General features: G+C 32.2%; 2 protein-coding genes across 2 annotated transcripts in view; both read left to right on the forward strand.

Moving 5' to 3' along the window:
* The window catches only part of JhI-21 (Juvenile hormone Inducible-21), a 149,034-nt gene extending 146,889 nt beyond the window's left edge, over positions 1-2,145 (forward strand). Inside the window, exon 8 of the mRNA XM_075356123.1 lies at positions 1,849-2,145. Coding sequence (XP_075212238.1) covers positions 1,849-1,913 — 65 coding nt within the window. The 3' untranslated portion in view covers positions 1,914-2,145. The remainder of the gene's footprint in view (positions 1-1,848) is intronic.
* Positions 2,146-16,049: 13,904 nt separating this feature from the next.
* Positions 16,050-21,885, forward strand: part of LOC142319154 (sorting nexin-20-like) — a 31,291-nt gene continuing 25,455 nt past the window's right edge. The window contains exons 1-2 of the mRNA XM_075356124.1: positions 16,050-16,237; positions 18,717-18,850. Of these exons, the coding sequence (XP_075212239.1) occupies positions 16,090-16,237; positions 18,717-18,850 (282 nt within the window). The 5' untranslated portion in view covers positions 16,050-16,089. The remainder of the gene's footprint in view (positions 16,238-18,716; positions 18,851-21,885) is intronic.

Consider the following 21,885-nt stretch of genomic DNA (forward strand, 5'->3'; position numbering starts at 1 on the left):
GACTGTTGCACAACATCTTTAATAAATGGGTCACTAAAAAATGTAATTTTTAAATTAATTGTTAGTAAGGAATATCTGTTATTATACTGCATACAAAATATAAGTTTCTATTTTAATATCCATACCGTACCATGTTTTACAAGTTTAAGAGACTTTTTAAACATCAACAACAGTGCACTTTTTGAACAGGGAAAGTTGTACAAATTTTAAGCAGGAAAATGTTTTTTGCAGATTGCCTGTTAAAAAAGAATACAGTGACCATTTTTAAAATAGTTTATTTTACATTCATAAGCTTTATTTCTCGTTGATTTAAAATATCCTAATACTTAATACTTATTATTATGAAGTAATAAATTACAATTTATTAATCATCAGTTGTACCAAAATAAAAAATATATTTCATTATAGACCATAAAACAATTTTATATGTAAAACATTTTATTTATTGTGATTTTTTTGGTAGTCTATGTATTGTTGTATAACAATGGTAAAACAGAATTGTGCACATAGAGTAAAAAAAAAAATTACAATAATTATTCTCTAGTAAAACATAAACAGAACTATTGCTGCCCTTACTAAGATATACGTTACACTGGAGTTGGTTGGTTATTCATGTGCTAAAATTAAAATTGCTAATTATGCTTCCTTCTTACTCCTTTTTTGAGCTAATTTCCTGCAAACAACCATGTCTTTTTAAATTTAAAAGGTGTAGGCTTTTTTATCTAAGGCAAAACTTGCATTAACAAAACATAAAAATTGTGTATGTAAAAATTTGAGATAAAATGCATGATCTTCAATCAAATCTCTACTTAAAAGGTTAGATATTCTGCCAACTGTGTCACTGCTTCTTTACTTTTTCTGTTTGTGTTTGCAGTATGTAAAAAAGAAATGTTTTTTACTTGTTTAAAAACTGTACTTTAATATTTTTATTTTAGCAACTGTTGTAATATATCAGCTTAATATTTGTGGTCAAATTACACTTAATGATACTAGTTTGTGCCTCTAAGGTTGTTAAAATTTATCTTTTTTTATTGCTTTATAATTGATTGTATTGATTATAATGCTAAATACTTTCTATGTGTATTTTTTTGGAATTTTAATGAGGACATCAGGGAAAATTGACTGATAGTCTTTTGTGATCATTTTCCTGTAATATTTTTAAATGAGTAGACTATTTAGATTTTTTCTGCATGAGATGGTGCCATAAGTTTTTTTTGTTCTTATTGTATCTTCTCTTTATAAAATAAAAACGAATGAAGTTGAAGTGAAGCACTGTCTCTGTATTTTTTACCTATTATAACTGGGCAAAGCAATATAACATGGTTCTGTACATGGTTGTCGAGTTATTAAATCAAGCTGTAACAGTTAATGAAAAATCGAAAAATAAAAATATTTAAAACAATCTGCAAAAAATTATTTAAAAATTAAATCCACATAGCCATTTCAATATTTAAACAGCCATTACCAATTGGTATGAGGAATCAGTATTAAAAAACAAAACAATAAATATAAAAAAAAGATATTGTACTAATAATAATAATAATAACAATTAACTAAATAAACAGCTGTCATGAAACATTGCAAAAAAAAAAATTTACTTCTATTTGTTGAATAAAAATAACTGTTGACCAAAGACTATGAAGTATTGTATACAATTTGCATTGAAAGCAGAAGTTAGCTTAAAACATTCTAAACCACTAAACATTTCAGCTAAGATTACTCTCCATGACCTAATACATTCCCTTGTATATGTTTATTTTTTGAAGGTTTAGTAGCTGAAATAAAATACATGCATCTTGTGCTTATTTTTAAAGTGATTGTTAACTATTGGAATATTTTTGATTTCAGTAAAACTGACAATATATCTTCAAAGGCTCTTCAATATTGTTAATCTGGATGCCAGTGATGTCTAATAATAATAATAATCAGGATTCAGTTATTCCTTTTGCTCTGCAAATGGAAGAATAAAAGTATTCCTACTTGAAGCGCTTCATTAATTTATAAATTTAAGTTATGGGAGCAAATAAGCATTTAAGCAATTACATGTATTTTTATAGTTATAAGCAATTTTTTTTATTGATTTTATTTTAAGAAGATTATTTTAATGTATTTTATTATAAAATTACAGTTTTTTTATTTCTTTAATTCCTTGCTTCTTAAATTTCATTTTCCTTGAGTGCATCCCTCATTTATCTTCTTCCTTATATTTCCTTGTACTGTGAGTAAAATGTTAATTCGTGTGCTATTTTAGCAGTTTTGTTCATTCCATCCTTTCTGAGGTAAAATTCTTTGTTGAATTATTTAACAGTTTGTATGAAAGAACAGCCCAGTCTTAAAATCATTAAGTGGAGAGATTCATATGTTTAGCATTCCTAACTATTCTGATTTTGAAAGGATTCCATTTCAATCTTCGTAAATTGGAAGTACTGTAATTATATAAACAATGTACTTTCTGTAATAATATAAAAAATTTACTGAACTTGTATTATGTGTTATTTTAGTGGTTTAAGTGAATGCATTAGTATCAAGGAGTATATAAATCATCTGATGTTGTGTAGTTGTTGCATGTAGCCTCTCCATATTTAAAAAGAAAACCTTCAGAACAGCTTATACTCATTCATACAATAATCAAAAGATTGAGAATGAGGGATCTTTATTTATTTAACTGATAGCCTGGCAAATTATTTATATTGTGCTAAAATCAATTTTGAGTAAAAATTTGAAAGAATATTTGCCAAAACTAAGCACAACTAAAATTCATGATGACTGGGGACAATTCTCGTCTGATTATGATGCAATGCAGAACCATATGATTACCTAGTACAATGGATTTGAGGTTTCATATTTTAGTGGTATAACCAGAAGGACCAAAAGATCTATGTTGCAAAAATCCAAGAATCACCAAAGTACTACAGAAGCCATGGATCAGTAACTGGGTAATGTCAAAATTTTCTTGTTGAGCGTCATCCTTCATTGCAGAAAAGTAATCATATCCTACTATAGGGCATTTGCATGTGTGTCTGTCTGTGTGTGCATCCCCTTAGCTGAGAACATGTTTACATGACTAAACATACTGCCCATCAAAAAATCATATGATTATGTTTGTCTTAAATTTTTATAAACAATAAGTAAGAATACCAACAAATAAGAGCAAAAAGAAAGAACATGCTTATATGATTGAACCTACTCTATCAAAAATTCATAAGATTTTTTTCTTAAATGTTAAAATCAGTATATAACAACAATAATAATTATAAAATAAATTAATAAATGTTACTACCATAATTCATTCATTCGGCAGATAACCGATAAGAGCCAATAAATCTTTCGTAATATATTTATCTAAAAAGAGATTATGGACAGGATGGAGTATATTAAAACTAGTAATTTACTTTTTACAAATAAAATAAATTTTAAGAAAGAGAAGCTGTTATGATAGCAGATATGAATCTACTTACCATTAGTATAATTATAAATATATAATAATGTGGAAAAACTTAAATGGCAGTTAGGCAGTAACTGTGAAGAGTTAATTAAGCATATAAGTTTATTGTTTAAAAATAATAAATAAAATTCACTGATTCTATTTATTATGTTTTATATATATATAATATATATGATATATAGATTATATATATTATCATAAATCACCAAAACATAGCAAATATACAGAGTGTATCACAAAGTTCTCCCAGGACTTCATAACCTATTCTACTTGTGAAAATAATGGAAACAGTATGTGTAAACATATGTCCTAAAATGCTTCATTTGCAAGTTACAAGTAATGAACATTTCACTTGGATTTCAGCTACCCTGGCAAAATGAGGTTGTACTGAAATTTTTAGAACATTAATTAACAAGTAGAATTAGTGACATTTTATGGTTTTTGATTTGAAAAACCAAATAAAATAGGTTCCAGAACCATATCTGTAGTAGTTTTTGAGAAATCTGGGGTGAAAATCACTAAATTAGGGTAAAAAACCCTGTTTTTTAATGTTTGATATACATACAATAACTTTGTTAAATGAGTAATAAGTAAATAAAACTTTTAAACAAAATTTGTAAAAATTTTAATTCTGAATAATATGGTCTAACTGAATAAAACCTCCTGGTCAGACATGGCATTTTCACACACGCTACAAATCATTCATCTCATCATCTGAAGCAATACCTAACGGTGGTCCCGGAGGTTAAAAAAAAGAAAAGTTGAATAAAACAAAGAAAAGTTAGAAACAGAATGAATGAATGATATTGATGAATGAAACAAAATTATATTATTTATGCTAAACCATTCCAGCAAACTAACTAATAGGTTGCAGCCTTTGTAATAATGCATCTTGTTTAACCAGTCTAAAAATCATTATTTCACTAGAATGTGACTGCACTGCTTTGTTTTTTAACTCTACAGATTTAAAAAACCTGATTTATTCATCCACTGAAAATATAAAACCTATGCAAATAATTAAAACAAATGTACCAAATACGAAAATAAAACAAGAGTTTACAGTAATGGTATAAAATTAATCTGTAAATTACGGTCTTCCATTTTACTGTACTTAAGTTGATAGATATCTTAAAAAATTCAGTCTGTTTAAAATACAAAAATAATACTAATTAGAATTTTAATAACATAAACTATAGTAGGCAAATACTGAAATCTCAATGCCAGAAATTATAATCCAATTCAAGATTATAAATATTAATTTTATTTTACTGTAATTTCACTGTAACAGGTTTGATTCTTTAGTATTTTTTGTATCTTTAATGTCTAGTTTTGTATTGTTCTAAGAAGGAAATGAAAAGAAGCCTGGTTATCACAGGTACAATTATAAATAATAATGAAATTACATGGGGGGGGGGGGGTTCTTTGCTACAAATTGCTTGTTTATTATTTAACTTTAAAATTCATGTTTAAATGGTTCAGACTCACACCTATCCTAAAAATGTTAGATTTTCCCTGAATTATGTTGTCAAAGGATATATTTAACCTATGTTTGTTTGTTCATTTAATATGTGCATTTGTCAAATTTAGTATGTTGTGAAATTTGACATTGTTCAAGTGTGTTCAGATTAATATCTTTATGAATCTTTTGTTTCCATGAAATGATTTGCAAACTTTGATTCTGTTGTGTGTAATGCCTTTATGTGTTCCTTGTATCTATGTTTAAATCTGCACTTAGTCTCTAATGTAGTTCTTAGTTCAGTCATGAAGTTTGATTTGTGTGTTGATTTGCCTCAGTTGCTGTGTTTTATTTGCTTCATGATCTTATGAATTTTGTTTGCTGTATTGAATGCAATGCAGTAGTAGTAACCTTCTTGATGTGGATAGGGGCCAGTAACTTGTGCCAATTACCTTATTGTATTGAGTTACCAGTATCCTGTTGAAATTTTCTCCAAAAGGCCTTTGGAAGAAAAAGTTCCAATGTATTGAAAATGAAGAGTTGTTTTATACTTAAATATTTTAAAGTGTGATATATTTATATTTTTCATTGTTAATCACTGTAAATTAAATAAATTTTACCGTAAAAAAAAAAGTTGCTAAAATTGTATTAGTCTATTAAAGAAGAAATTTTAAAAATTAAAGATTTAAAATGCTTTACTAAAACTATAAACTATTTCCTAACTACTCATTCAATTGTATTAAAGAACAGAATCGCAGTAAAAAAAAGAGAGATCTTTGTATAGACTTCTAAGAATACTGTTGTTTATTGTTATTGTTCTGATAGCACTACAAAAAGGTAGTAGAAATGAATCAGATTTAAGTAATTCAAACCAAATTTTAGCATGGATCTCTCACCGCTGTAATTTACACAAAATAGAGGTGTGCCATTGCCATTTGTATTTAATTATAAGTCAGTTAGATTGGGAATTTACACTGTTAACTTTATATGAATTGTTAGTAGCACTTATACTGTAATTGGTATAACATTAATTGCAATGAAAAATGCTATACGAATCAATATAATAATTATAATGTACCTTCTAAGCAAATAACATAATAATTCCAAATATAAAATTTTGGTACAGTTGTTCCAGTGATTTAAATGGATAACATTTTTTAACTATTTATATAATTCTTAATTATTTAAATCCAGGCTGTGCTTCTGTTTTTAATTGTCTATGCAGCAAATGAAGAATCTTGGGTGAAAATTTTAAGAGTATTTTAAGAAATCTTTTCACATGTCTTGTACACAAAATCGACTGTACTTTTGTCTTTCTCTTTTGAAGCTTTATATACTCTAGATGGATTATGTTCTATTACAAGCTGTGTGATAACAAAAAAAAATTTGTTTTACATGATGTTTAGTTACTTAATACTACTGAGGTGTTCTGAAAATGTTTTTTCATACAGTTTTAAATAATTGTTTGTTAAATTTATTGTTATTATTTATTTATTAATAAAAAAATCATTAGGGAATGTATCAATCAGCTAATGTAAAAGAAAAACTTTTATTTAATTAAAATTTGCTTTAGTAAATAATAATATATCTCAAAATAATTAATTTCATTACATGTGCAGGGACCTTTGAAAAAATGAGCATATGTGTATATAATTTTCATTAGCTCATGAAAAAAATATTTACTATTTTCACTTGTATTTATTGAAGATGAATATCATCTGTCCAGTTGCAGTTAGTTTTTTAATGAGGATGAGCAAAATCTCCATTCTGAAAATTAAGTTCAAGATTAATTAAATGGAAAAAAATTAATTTTGTTTTTTAACTTTACAGTGTATTTGTGTTGTGTGATGATCAAATATGGACTGTTTTATGTTTTTTCTACAGTTTATGTTAGGTTTATTGAGTTACCTAATAAATAAGTACTTTAGCCAGGCTATTAAAAAATATGTTAATAAAGATAGAAACTGAAGCATAAGAAGTTCATTTCTAATAGGCAAAGTATTATGCTTTGTACTATGAAAATAAAGATGTTGAATAGTTTGATACATGTAAATATTGCTGCCATATTTTGGAATAAATAACTTTGTTTTTAAGATAGCATTGCATATTTGTAAATATAAATTCATGGAAATGACAACTTTTGTTGTGCTAAAAATTGGTCTTCATGAATCACATTTATCATAATCAAAGATTATGAATTACACCAGCCCATTTTTACACCCAGTAAACTTCTGTTCAAATAGCCGAAGTTGTAGTATTATATTTTAAATAGGAGTATGCATAGGCATGATAAAAATTAAATGAATGTGGGTAGCTTAATGATTGATTAAGACATTTCAAGGTGAAATAGTACAGACTGATATTATGAAATGATTTTAAAAATAAAATTAAAAGTGAAAATTTATCGTTTTAGCAAGAAGTCAAAAAATGTTTACTTAATGGATAATAGAAACAGATGCTTATAAACAGTTAAGATAACAAATTCAGACTTTCTAGCCTGTATATACACAAAGCGCATGTTTTGTATGTACTACAACATGAATAGCCAAGCAGTTATAGCAAGGCGCTTGTGAAGGGGAGTAGTTGTATGACTGTAAGTAGAGGAAAATGTACTTTGCTAGAACAGCTCTGCTATACATATTATATATTTATTGTTGTTAATGAAATTGCATGTGTTGTCTCAGGATGCTTGAAACCAAACTATTTTCACTTATTTATTTGCAACACCCAGTATTAAAAGGAAAGTTATAAATTAAATGAAACAGCAACAAAGGTACATGGAAATCTTTACTTGTACTGCACAGAGGAATTTGAATCAGTTGAAAATTCTTCCAATTTGAGTCCAAAAAGAACTATCACAATGAATCATTTTTGGTTTAATGATCTAGCTATTGTAAAAGCGTCAAATCATCCAGAATCCTGCTTACTTCCTTATCTACCATCAAATGGAAGATTTTTGCAATAAAGAAGAGATAATCATAGCGAATGAGAAAATCATTGCAGTTACTCTTTGATGAAAGTCAAAGTTTGACCTGGATGTAGAAAAAAAAATTCTGTTTTAATTTCATACAAACTTAAAAAAACCTTAGTTTTTAAGTTAAACTGTTAAGATGCTTCAACTACATAAAAAATAAACGAACAGATTCACAGTACATCCTTCACAAGTACCTTCATAGAATATCACTTCATAATATGAAATCGTATATTTTCAAACAATTAAGAAATAAAAATGCTTAACATTTAAAAAAAAGACAAATTAAATGCAGCAGAATAATATGAAATAGACAATGAAAACAAAAAAAGACATGTATATCTGATACTGCTATACTGATGGTACTGTGCTCCAAACATTCATAACGTAAGAATATCTTTCTCTCTTTTTCTGTTTAGTCTCCAGAACCACCGTAAGGCATTACTTCAGAGGATGATATATATGAATGTATATGAAGTAGTCTTGTACCATCTCAAGCTGAATATTCCTACCCACCAGGTTGGTCTAGTGGTGAACTTCTCATCACAAATCAGCTGATTTCAAAGTCAAGAGTTATAAGGTTCAAATCCTAGTAAAGGCAGTTACTTCTATATGGATTTGAATACTAGATCACGGATACTGGTGTTCTTTGGTGGTTGGATTTCAATTAACAACACATTTTGGGAATGGTCACCCTGAGACTGTACAAGACATTTCATTTACATTCATACATATCATCTTCTGAAGTAATACTTTACAGTGGTTCTGGAGAAAGAGAGAGAGAGAGAGAGAGGTCAAAAAAATTTCTGAGATGTGGGTTAATTAAAACCCAACCACTGAAGGACACTGGTATCCTCCATGATCTAGTAATCAAATCTTTTTTTTTTCAGTTTTTTTATACACCCACGGGACAACCAATAATTGCCATTAGGCATCTCTTCAGTCGCTCCCGAGTGCTATGGTAGTAGTATTCAAATCCATATAAAAGTAACTGCCTTTACTAGGATTTGAACCTTGAAAATCTTGACTTTGAAATCAGCTGATTTGCGATGATGAATTCACCACTAAACCAACCCGGTAGGTTACCATAAGAATGTCATATATTATTCATACTCTTTAAAACTTTATTTCTCAACTTGCAGTTCACTGCAGATATGAACTCAAAAAAGAATCATTTAACTTCCTAGTTATTATTTTCATCAAAGTGAACAATCATACTTTTAATGTATACAGAGGATGTGTATAGAGGAAAATGTAAGTTAACTGACTGACTGACATACTTATGTACATACAACACCTTACTACATATGATCATCATCATCACAGGCAGTTTGTTCACACCTATGTTATTATTAATATGCATACATAAATCAACCGTCCACTATAATGAAAACTATATGATTTACGCTAAATAATTGCACACAATACTGTTAGTTCAACCTTACAGACAAATATTATTTAAGATACAGAACAAAGTTAAAAATTGCATAATGCTAATGTAAATTGATTAACAATTATACAAAATTACAAACATACTACAAGCAAGATGTAAATGTAAAATTTATAATAATCAAGGTATTATTGTTTTCAAAACTGTGAACAAAACACACATATATTAGAAATTAAAAAAAGACCCTCCACTATCACTTTCTTGTATTATTTTGATTGAAAATACTATTGTTTTCTCTTTCGTAACAATTTTTTTTTTTTACAGAACTCAAATTTATTTTGATTCAACAAAATGTTCTTTTATGTCATAAATGAAAAATGATTGGTAAAGTAATGAACTTAAAAACAAGTTACACAAAATAGTGTTCAATTTATGCTATGCTAGTTATAATAACTCTGCCATTCTAGTTCAAAAGGATAAGCTAGAATGGAAGAGTTATAGATTACAATAACATTTAGTAATTATTATCTAATTAAAGTGCCTAATAAAGGATTGATTCAAGGGTTTAATAGAACCCCAGTCAAAATCTAATTTTAATACCAAATCTGGATTGTATGAAATGGTGGTTGCAAAATTTAATTAAAAGCTAGAGCTGACAGAACATACTTATTATTTTATTTTTAATAATAGTGTAGAAATTATTTTCCATCCTTTTTTGTTCATTGGTGTATAATTCTGTCTAAATAAATGGCCATTAAAAAAAAATGTTTTGAAAATAGATTCTAATCATTCAGAAGGTAAGTTTTACTTCTGAGGAGAATTGTTGACCAGAACTAAATAAAAGACGGAATTACAATGTAATGGTTTGAATGTTTTTTCTACAACCCTTAAAATATTTCCTTTTTGTATGAATAAGCATTTTTAATTTTTCTTACATGTTATAAGTAAATAGTTTTTGTAACTAACAATTAAAAAGGTAAAAGTACATGGAAAATTTTAAAGTAAAATTTAATATTTATAAAGCCCTTATAGCTATCCATTTTCAAGAATTCCCCCATCATAAGAAATCAAGATTTTTTCTTCCTTTTTTTTCTGCTAATGTTTATGTTGCAATCTGTTCAACTAGTGAACAGTAAGCAATGTCCAGTGAGATGAAGATGATATATGTGTAACATGTAAATGAGGTGTAGTCTTGTACAGACCTAGGTCAACCATTCCTAACCAACCAGGTTTGTCTAATGGTGAAGATATCTTCCCAAATCGGCTGATTTGGAAGTTGAGAGTTCCAGCGTTGAAGTCCTAGTAAAGTCAGTTATTTTTATACGAATTTGAATAGTGGATCCTGGATGCAGGTGTTCTTTGGTGGTTGGATTTCAATTAACCACATACCTCAGGAATGGTTGAACTGAGACTGTATTAGACTACACTTCATTTACACTCATACATATCATCATCTGAAGTAATATCTGAACAGTAATTTCCATAGGCTAAAAGCAGGAAAAGAAAAAGGTCGACCATTCCTGGGATATGTGGTTAATTGAATCCCAACCACCAAAGTACAGATTCAAGTTTGTGGATATATTGTGGTAACACATACTGAGTACTGCTCTGCATTCTTGGTTAATTTTGATTGGTTTTACTGGTTTGTTTATTACGGAATTGTTGGCAAACTATTACTGGACATGCGTGTGAAATTTTAAGAATTTTGGTTGACAGATGGATTAGTTATTGTGATTTTTCTATAAGTGTTTTATTCTTCCATAAGGAACAGTTTATAAGAGGACAACATAACCTGGTAGTTTAGTAAGAATTTATCTAAGTTATTTGTCTTGTTGAGGCAGGTCAGTGATGTCAGTTGTTTACGTCTAAGAGTTGGACTTTTAAAATTTTTGTGAGAAGAAGAAAATTTTCTAAGTGTAAGAAGTAAATTATAAGGTGAAATTTCCTTTTGTTATTACCGAATCCTTCAGTATCTTGACAAATCCCAGACCCCCCATTCACACCTCTGTCCCCCCAAAATCAGACCTCGGATTTGGGTGGATACATTTTCAGACCCCCCCCCGACACCCTTCCCCACCAGACCCTACCCATCTCAAAAAGTGACGTGTGGGTACTCTGTAAGTGACATGTGGGGACTGTGTGCAGAATTGTGTCCTGAACACGTTTGTGAAGACAATATTTTTAAAATAATTTTTTGTGAAGAGTTAGTGGCATTTTTGTGTTTTTGCTGGTGCTAAGGGTATGGAAGAGGAACAGGGCTTCAGGCCGAAGAAGAGCCTGCCTAGGTCGCCTGTTAAAGAGCAAAAGAAGGTTGTACCGTGCGAGGAAGAAGGAGGACCCTTTGTTGTGATGAAGCCTGAGGCAACTAGAGTATTAATTAAGTCGGCTCAGAGAACTGGATTGTTGGATAGGGTGATGAACAGGCATAGGGAAGAGACTGATGATAGAGAGGTAGCATCTGGTGAGGTGTGTTCATATGAACAGCTTTTAGAGGAAATCGAAGTCCAGGTTAAGAAGTTGGCAAAATTAGTGGCTGCAAATGCCAACACGAGGTTGGAGATTAAGGAGTGCTCTCTCTGGCTTACTGAGCTAATGAAAAGGAGAATTGAGTTGAGGGATTCTGGCTATTTGTGTGGAGGTTCTATAAGCTGTGGTGGAGTGGATGTGGCTACCCAGACTGCGCAGATTGAGTGTAGGAGGCTGCTTAGCCAGGTGGAGGAGGGAGTACTAGAAGAGGAGATTCCTGATTTAGTGATTAAGAGATGGCCTGGAAAGAATTGGTTTTTGGTGTGTCAAATGAGGACATTATTATTATATTTTATCTTGCCAAAGACTCTAAAATGGAGTATGGGAGAAGGATTTTAGAGCGCACTATGTCGTTGAAAGACATATCGCTGAGAAGTGGTAAATTGAAGCGAGGCCAAGTGGTGGTGGAAAAAGGCCACACGGAGGTGTTATTGGATGAGCTTTAGGAAGAAAAGTTAGGGACCTGCTATACAATTGTCGTAGATACTTCTGTGAGTGAGAGATTGGTGGCTGAAGACCTATGTTGGGCGATAAAGAAGATCACTGAGCTTAAGTTAAATGTTGTTTATGGGGCTGTAAGTAACAGTTCGGTTGGCTTTGTAAAAAGGTTTTGGAGTATGTGGCTAGGAGATGAAATGAGAAGAAGGTGATTTTTATGGAGGAGTATAAGTCACAAGTGATGGATCTCAAGGGTGAGCAGAAGATCAGAGGTGAGGGTTCTAGTGTAATAGTTTTAAAGGAGGAGGATACCTCTTATTCGGACTTGTTGAAAAAAGTTAAGAAGGAGGTTAGTAAGGAAGAATTGGGTGAAGTGATATCAATTAAGAAGGGAGGTGGTGAGGCCTTGCATATAAGAGTAAGAGGGCCAGTGGACAAGGTTAACGTGGCGTAAAAAGTGGTGAAAGAGAAGTTGGTTGGTTGGGGTGAACGTTACGAGAGGAATGAGAGGTAAACTGGCATCCATGGTCACTAAGGATCTTGTGTTAGACATTACTGAGAGAGATACATTGTCGGCGTGAGTACCGGGATGGAGAATATGGACGTGGACCTGAAAGTTGTGTCCCTTAGAATGGCATACGGTGATACAAGGAATGCAATTGTTATGTTACCGCAGGTGGAGGCGTAAAGGTAGAATTCAGATTAAAAAGACTAAAAGTAGACAGGGTCTACTTTTAGAAGAGGTGCTGGGAGGGTTGAGACTCATCTGTCTCAATGATGGTGAGTTACCAACCCTAGTCTGGGTAAATGGAGTGTCCTTTATAGATGTGTCCTTTGTTGCACCGAGACTTGCAGGATGGCTAGGTGTTGGTCGGTCCTGCAGGAAGAAGAGATGGTTAGTGACCAAGAGGCAATATATTTTGAAGTTGGTGCCTCGTGGTCACTGGGTGAGGTGAAGTCCGCTAGGAGAGCTATAAGTGAGCGGGGACTGATGAAAGTAATAGGTCTTATAAATGAAAGAATTGGACATATGGAAGAGATTACTACAGAGTTCCTTACGAAGGTAGTGGCAAAGGCCTGTGAGGACACTTTGCAGAGGAAGAGGCCCTGTAGAAAAGGTGTCTATTGGTGGTCTCCCTAGGTAGCTGTAGCCAGGGTGGAGTGCATACGGGCTCGTAGGAGATTGAGGAGGCACAGAGAGTACTTAAGTTAATGAGAAGGTGGTATAAAGGTGAGATAATGAATAGCAAGAGAGAAAAGTGGAGAGCTCTATGCGATCAGTTAGATAAAGATGTGTGGGGAGATGCCTTTTGCATTGTTAGTGGAAAGTTTGGACGGAAGCTACTGGTGCTATCAAGTTATATGATGCAGAGGTGTTTGATGAAATTGTTTCTGAGGATGCAACAGGAAGAGGTAGAGGAAATTCCTCTTTTTACACAAGGGGAATTGTTTTATGCTGTAATGAAAACGAGCAAGAGGAAAAGTCCGAGCTTGGATGATATTCCAGATGAGGTTGTGGTGGTGACGACAACGAAGTTCCCAATACAAGTATTTCCGGCGTTCAATAAGATTTTATTGCATGGTGATTTTCCACGAGATTGGAAAACTGCAAATGTTGCATTGCTAAAGAAGGCAAGAAGGAAAGTGGATGACCCGAGTGATTATAGACCGCTGTGCCTTTTCGGCTGTATGGGGAAGCTTGCTGAGTGGATGATTGTCATGAGGCTTTTAGAAGAGATTCAGCAAGGGGAGGGTTTTAGCCTGAACAAATTTGGATTTAGGAAGGGATATACAACTACGGCGGCGTAAATAGAATCGTGAAGATCACTGATGAAGCTGCATCTGGAATGTGGAGAACCATGTCCATCCTGGCGATGGTGTTTTTGGACATGAGTAATGCATTTAACTCGCTGCCATTCGAGTGGATCCTGAGTGAACATAAGAGAAGAGGGGGTCAGCCCATACTTGCGATGCCTTATTCAAGATTACTTAAGTGGACGAGTGGTGGTAGGTTGTGCTGAGGGGGCCCAGATTCAGATTGAGATGCAGGCTGGAGTACCCCAGAGTCAGTGTTGGGGCCAACATTGTGGAATGTTGACTAGTAAGGGGTGCTCCGCTTGGATTATCCAGAGGGCGTGTACCCGACCGGTTTTGCCGATGATTTGTTTCTGGTTATATTGGCTAAAACAGAAGATGATTTGGTGAGGAAGGGCAATGAAACCATGCGGATGGTACATGCCTTGTTGGAGGAGAGAGGTCTTCATTTAGCTTTAGAGAAGACTGAAGTTGTAGTTATGGCAGAAAGGAGGCAGTTGGCTCCAATAAGTTTAGTAGTAGGAGATGTGTTGATTGTGCCAGTACCCAGGGCAAAGTACCTTGGAGCCTGGCTCGATAATAAGAGATCTTTTCAGCTTCATGTGGTCGAAGCTGTACATAAAAGTAAACTAACAGTGGCTGCGGTGTGCAGGCTAATGAGCAGGATTGGCGGACCGAATTTGGCGAAAAAGAGGCTATTGGCATCAGTGGCTTGGTCCGTCATCATGTATGTGGTTCCGGCATGGAAACCAGCGTTGAAGAAGAAAAAGGCCTGGAACTATTTGTTAAGCCTTCAGAGGCTATTGGGGTAATTAAGGTGTATCGTACAGTCTCGACCGAGGCGGTGTTGGTGATAGCTGGGATGCCGCCATGGGATCTTGTAGCGGATGAAATAGTGGAAAGAGCAGAAGAACAACTGAAGAGTCAGGCGAAAGAGTTGGATAAGTGGCAGCAGAGGTGGTCAAGTAGTCAGGTGGGTAACTGGACGAGGAGGCTAATGCCGTAGATTAAGCCATGGCTGGTCAGGAAACATGGTGAAGTCAACTATGAATTGACGCAATTCTTGACTGGCCATGGCTGCTTTAATAAGTTCCTCTGTGATAGGGTGATAGGAGGAGGAGGTCACCGGAGTGTAGATATTGTAGGCAATGCGATATGGTTGAACACACAGTATTTAACTGCTTTAGATGGGAGGAGGCTAGGAGGGAAGTGCTGACTAGTGTTGGTGCCATAACACCGGATAATGTGATAGAGGCAATGTTGCATAACCCTAGAAACTGGAATCTAATTGGTAGGATGGTGGGCAACATTTTGAAAAGGAAGGCGATGGAGGAGGTTGAAGAGGAAGAGAATTGTACATAGTGGGGTAGTGTAGGGTGTGGCTGGATAGTCCCGTTCATAAGGAGTGCGATGCTGAGGTGTCGCACTTCCGATGAATGAACGGGGACTCCTGGGGTGAGATGGAAGGGAAAGTGTAAAGACCAAGTCCCGATCGGAGGTCCCCTGTTTGGGGTACCTCTGATTTGAGACAGGCAATTGAGAGGACCTAGTCCCGTCTGACCGTGTGGTATCCCATGCCGGAGCCGGCTGTGCCGCCCCGGCATGGTCGCCAGAAAGATTAAAGGCAATGGCACCGCTAGAACTGAGTGTGCTTCTGCGGCGGGTCCGGGCCTAGGGGAATGGGATCAAAAAAAAAACCACAAAGTACGCTGGCCTCTACTAGGATTTGAACCTCTATCTTTTACTAATTAGTCTCTGTAACTACCGTTAGGTATTCGAAAATCAGTTATTAAACAAACGATTTACGACGAGTTAATTTTTAATTGTGAAAAAATTACAATTTAATATAGATTAAATTACGTGAGGTTTTTCATAGTCTGGTAACATTTTGAAATATATTGTCCAGTTCGAAAAGAGGAAACATAAAATATTCAAAATAAATATGATAATAATGAGGGAACGAATATATTTTGTCATGTTGGATGTCCTGTAACTCGCAGCTGTGCGATTGACAGCGCAAAGTTGTTTGTTTCAGTCATGGTATCTAAATGGAGTGGTTAAGTCCTTGTTTGGGTATACTCACAAAAATGGATTTTGGAAAGCTGGAAAGAAAATCGGAAAATAAAACCGTGAGTAGTTCAAACTTGGCATTTTCAGAAGAAAGAAGTACAAGTAGTGAAACTAGTGCTTATATTCGTAAGTTACTTTTATAACTATTTATTCTAATAAACATACAACAAAGAACTAGCGAAGTAATTTACATATAATGTGACACCAAGTAGTTTTTTATTCAGGTTATTTGATTCAATTTTTTTTTTTACTTCTTTGACCCTATTATTGAGAAATAATATTTTTCACAAAATTGATGGATGAAAGTGGAAAGCTGCACAAACTAGTTTCAGTCAGTTTAAACAATTATGTTATTTTGCGATGATCTTACTGGTTTACCCCGACGTAGAAGTTAATTGCAATTTTTTTTTTTTAGTGGTAATGTTCTAAATAACTTTGGCTCGTGCAATTATTCTAACATAAAAATAAAAGTAAACACAAACTAAAAAAATTATAAGTAAAAAAACTTGTTCATTCAAAAGATGTATTTCACATTAGTTATACGAGAATTTTATTTTTGTTTAAATAATGATAAGGCAGGAGTCTAATATAATTTATTCAGTTTTTCATAACAATAAGTTTTATGAACCCTTGTGGAAAATGTCATGTAAAATGATTGGTTTCATTATTATTATTATTTTAAAATTATGTATTTTATATTACATCATACAGTAGTGTATATCACTATTGCATATTTTATTACTTGTTTTCATGACAAATCTTCTTAAACATTCAAGAAAGTTATTAATTTTACAACTACCATCAACCCTAAAATTTAGTACCACCTCCTACAGAACGGTTTGATTGAAGTCCTACATTTCTTTGTTCAATTGTGACAGGATAAAGTAGAATGTGCTTTACATTTGCACCGATAATCTGACAGAATGGAAAACAGGAATTCCCCTAGAATTTAAAAATGGATATCTGAGTGTGCATGTGCACGAGTGTAAAATTTTGATATTTTTTTAATGATTTTGTTGTTAATCTACGTATTCTAAATATAATTATTTGTAGTTTATAATCTACCTGTGTATTAATATTAACATACTTTCTGAATTAATACTTCTTTACAAATTTAGTAGTTATATTTAATTTTTGTATTTCATGTATTGGATTATTTTTTTTTTATTTGTTTATATTTTGTGTAAATGTAAAAAAATTATTAATTAATATTTAAATAAAGTATAGAGAACTTCAAAGGAATCAAATTTGGAAAGAATAAAATAAATTAATTTCAACCCTTCAACCCACTGGTCTAGTGATAAACACGTCCAAATCATAATAAACGTAGTTGATTTTATTCGGATTTGAGTACTAGATTATGGATACTGGTATTCTTTGGTGGTTGGATTTCAATTAACCAAACATCAGGAATGATTGGGCCAGAGTTTGTTCTAGACTACACATTTACCGGTACATTTGTATTAGTACATTTTGTATTATACTGATAAGTCGCTAATGACTTCATTTGTTGATGCAAATATAAATAAAATTGTTTAAAAAAATTTCAGATCCCTTTTTTAATAACATACACTATATTAATGAAAAAATTAAGATTATGAATTATAATATTTACTCATGTAATGAACCCTTTCCATAAAATTGGGAAAACTGTTTAAATTATAAAGTAGCTTTGTAATAAATAGTAATTGAGACAATATTATTTAAAAATTAGATTATTTACTACCAATTTTCACTTTAATGTAAAAACACACATACTTACCAGTTTAATCAAACAAGAATTTTGATTTAAGCCCACTTATAAACCATTAAAAATTAAAAATAAATCTTAAAAATTTTGTATCTACATAAAAATTGTACAAGTGACTATATAATTGCACTGAAGTATTTGATGTTTGTGATGAAATGAGAAAAAAAGTGATTTTTGATGCTGGAAAATTTGTAATAAATGAATTAATAAACCTGTTTTATTATAAATGAATATATGTAGTAGTTATTCATGCTCTTTTATTTTTCTTTTTAATAAAATATAATTTATATCGTAGTTTGTATTTTAATAAATAAATTAAATGACCTAAATTTATAAGTTAATTTTGATCATTTTCCATTTTTGGTTCTAAAATCCCAACTTGATTTACACAGGAAAACCTGGAATTACTTGAAAAGTTTTTATTCTAGTTAAATCTGAATTTTTCATTATTTATAAAATAAATCGTCACATCTCGCCTGTTAGAAATGTTGTTTAAACTGTGTTATAATATCCTTTTTGTCTATATTCTATGATACAAATAATTAGTTGTTTATGTTACTATCTTTTAGTTAACTACATGACTTTTCAATTTACATAACAATCTTAAAAATGGAGTACGTGATCAATTTACAATAAGCACAACGTATTCACAACATTTATCCATGAAGTCTTTTATTACATTAAGATAATTGTAATATTAATGTGATAACATATTATTTAAAAATAACTTTTATATTATCTATAATATTTATTACATGCTATATATTTCCTTCATCTGTGTTTTACAAATTTTATGAAATATTTGATTGTATTTATATTTTCTGATAATTTGTAAGAACGTCTTTTTATTTTTAGAATCTTGGATTACTACTGCAAAAAATGATCCTGAGAGGAAATTACGCAGATCTGATAGTGAGGGTACCCCTATGTTAATATTTGAAATTGTTTCTACAAGAACAGTTGATAATCCTAATGATAAAAAGCATGTGGTATGATAGTTTTTATATTATTAATCAGTATATGTATACGAGTATAAGCCAATTATTATCCACAATGTAGTTATAAATTTTATTGCAGTACAAATAGGAAACTTATATGTACACCATTTTTCAACATAGTCCCCTTGTATTTCAATACACTTGGTCCATCGTTGCACAAGCTTCCTGATGCCCTCATAAAAGATGGTTTTAGATTGAGCTGCGAGCCAGGAATCCACCGCTTCTTTCAGTTTTGCCCGAGGTAAATCGACAGCCCCTTAATGCCTCTTTGAGTGGATCAAATAAGTGATAGTCAGAAGGGGCAAGATCAGGACTATATGGAGGATGAGCCAGTACTTCAAAGTTGAGTTTCTGGAGCGTTTCAGCAGTCTGGGCAGCAGTATGTGGATGGGCATTGTTGTGCAACAACACAACACCTTTCGACAGCAGTCCTCGGCGTTTGCTTCGAATTGCAGGCTTCAGCTTGGCAGTAAGAATCTCACTGTAACGTGCACTGTTTATTGTCATGCCCCTTTCCTCATAATGTTTCAGTACTGGGTCTTGTGAGTCCCAAAAATCTGTAAGCATCACTTTTCCTGGGGATGGTTGAGTCTTGAACTTTTTTTTGCAGGGCGAATTTGGATGTTTCCATTCCATACTCGTTTACTCTCTGGCTCATTATGATGGATCCATTTTTCGTCACCCGTGATGATTCTGTCTAAGAAGATGTCCAGTTTGTTACCATAGCGATCCAAATGTTTTTGGCAGATGTCCAAGCGCGTTTGTTTATGCAACTGTGTGAGTTGTTTTGGGACCCATCTTGCACGGACTTTATGAAACCCGAGTCTGTTGTGGATGATTTTGTAAGCAGAACTGTGACTAATTTGCAGACGATGTGCCACTTCATCAATAGTTACTCTTCTCTCTAAGAAAACCACATCACGTGCATACTCAGTGTTTTCCTCATTTGTGGCGGTAAACAGTCGTCCGGCTCCTTCGTCGTGCGTAACACTTGTGCTACCATTTTTGAATTTTTCAATCCATTCGTAGACACACTGTTGCGGCAATACACTGTTCCCGTACTGTACCAAAAGTCTTCGATGAATTTCAGCCCCTGATACACCTTCTGACCACAAAAAATGGATTACTGAACATTGCTCTTCTTTGGTGCAAACAGAAAGCGTAGCTGCCATGGATAATGGCAGGGCAGTGATAATGGAACTAACCTAGTGGCATCAAACCTGCACAGACATAATAACAATTAAACCACACATGTGTCATCTACGCAACATGACAGTACACCAACATAAACAAAAATATAAGTAAATTGCACATAATGATTGACTTACCCTCGTATTAAGTGTATGTCAAAAGTAAGGATCTAGTTGCTTAATAGAAATTTATTGGTAACTGTGAATCAGATAATGCCTGCATAATATCTTCAACTACTTTATTATGTAAGATTTATATATTCATATGTTACCTGGTAGAATATTCTATTGTATAATTTTCTTAGTAATGTGGTTTTTCTATGTGAAAGTTCATAGTTATTACTTCAACAATAAACAGTCTCACTAGTGTGAAGTCTAATCTGTTATTTGATTTCTCCATGTAGTCTTCAGTTTTGTTAAAATTTACCATGAATTGTCTGAAATTTATGGGCAGTGATTTTGATTGAAGGAAAGCTTTTAGTGTTGTTATAAGGATCACAAAGCCTACTCAAATATTCATCGCAAACAGGAACCTATTAACTCCCAAAGAGCTAATAGGTCCTACCCCTTCCCTCAAAATCTGATGACCTTGTTGAACTTATGAATGAATGCAGAAGAAAAAAAAACACCATTTTATATTAGTGTTCTAGTCATGAAATGTCTTACATTTTACTGGGAGCTTTTTTCAAACACATCAATGAAAAATTTGGCTATTATTAATTGTCTTGACAGACATGCATAAAAAATTAAGGGGGTGGCAATTTCCCTCCCTATCATGATGGTGATGAAATATGATTTTCCTGTTTATGTAAATGGCAAGTCAGAACAAAAATTCATGCTATGTCATTAGGTCTACTATGGCAAAAAATTCAAAATAATCTTTTTGGCACAAAAGAGATACAGCCACTGTTTTCAGGAATCAAACATTTGTCCTCTAAATGAAAAAATTCACTCACAGGCACATTTGCAAGAGAAGAAAGAAGTGGTTTAATTCTCAAAAGGCTAACGGACAGTGGTGAACTAGCTGTAATTCCATGGATTTTGTAATCCAAATCCATGTCAAATGCAGAGAAGAAGACATTCATTTTTATTTGTTGCATAATTAATTATATTTTGCTAAGTCTTTCTTTATTTTTTTGCACATTGTCAAAAAAGTTTGTTCTATGTTGTGAAAACTGATCAGAATACAATAGTATTTATAAGGAAATGTAGAACCTGAACAGCATTCATATCATTCAGTGTATTTTTACTATTGTCAGTATAATGAAGAATGAATCTTCCCTCTCCTGAAAAATATAAAAGGCTAAGTTTTATAAAACTTAAACAAAACTAGATTATTGAAATTTGTGTAAGAATTCATCTAAATGTTAAGTTTTTATTTGCTTATGTAAAATTAAGTCTTTTGCTTTATTATTTCAGTTATATTTTAAATCACAGTTTTGAAGAAGAATAAATTTACTTTGTGTATGTAAGCCATATTTTGTTGTAGAAACTGATAGTTTACAAGGTAATATGTTTTTTTTTTTTGTAATATTATGCCATTAATCATGTCAGTTGATAATAAAAATAAAATAGCATAGAATATACTTATTTTTTCAGTCTTTTTGTTTTGAACAAACTAAATTTGTCTATGTCCTTGAAAATGATTTTATTTTATATGCAGATTGGAAACAGTATTAAATTTAAATCTGAATATAAAAATCTCACAAAGTGTTTAATTCAAATGATTTATAATGACTAATGCGATAAACAGGTTTTTAGTAAATTTGTTGTTTTAAGTATTAAGCATAAATGCTTAATAAAATATGCCTATGTTTCAATAACTTAATATGTATA

The sequence above is a fragment of the Lycorma delicatula genome, chromosome 2, assembly GCF_047948215.1.
Source record: "Lycorma delicatula isolate Av1 chromosome 2, ASM4794821v1, whole genome shotgun sequence".
NCBI classification, from domain to species: domain Eukaryota; kingdom Metazoa; phylum Arthropoda; class Insecta; order Hemiptera; family Fulgoridae; genus Lycorma; species Lycorma delicatula.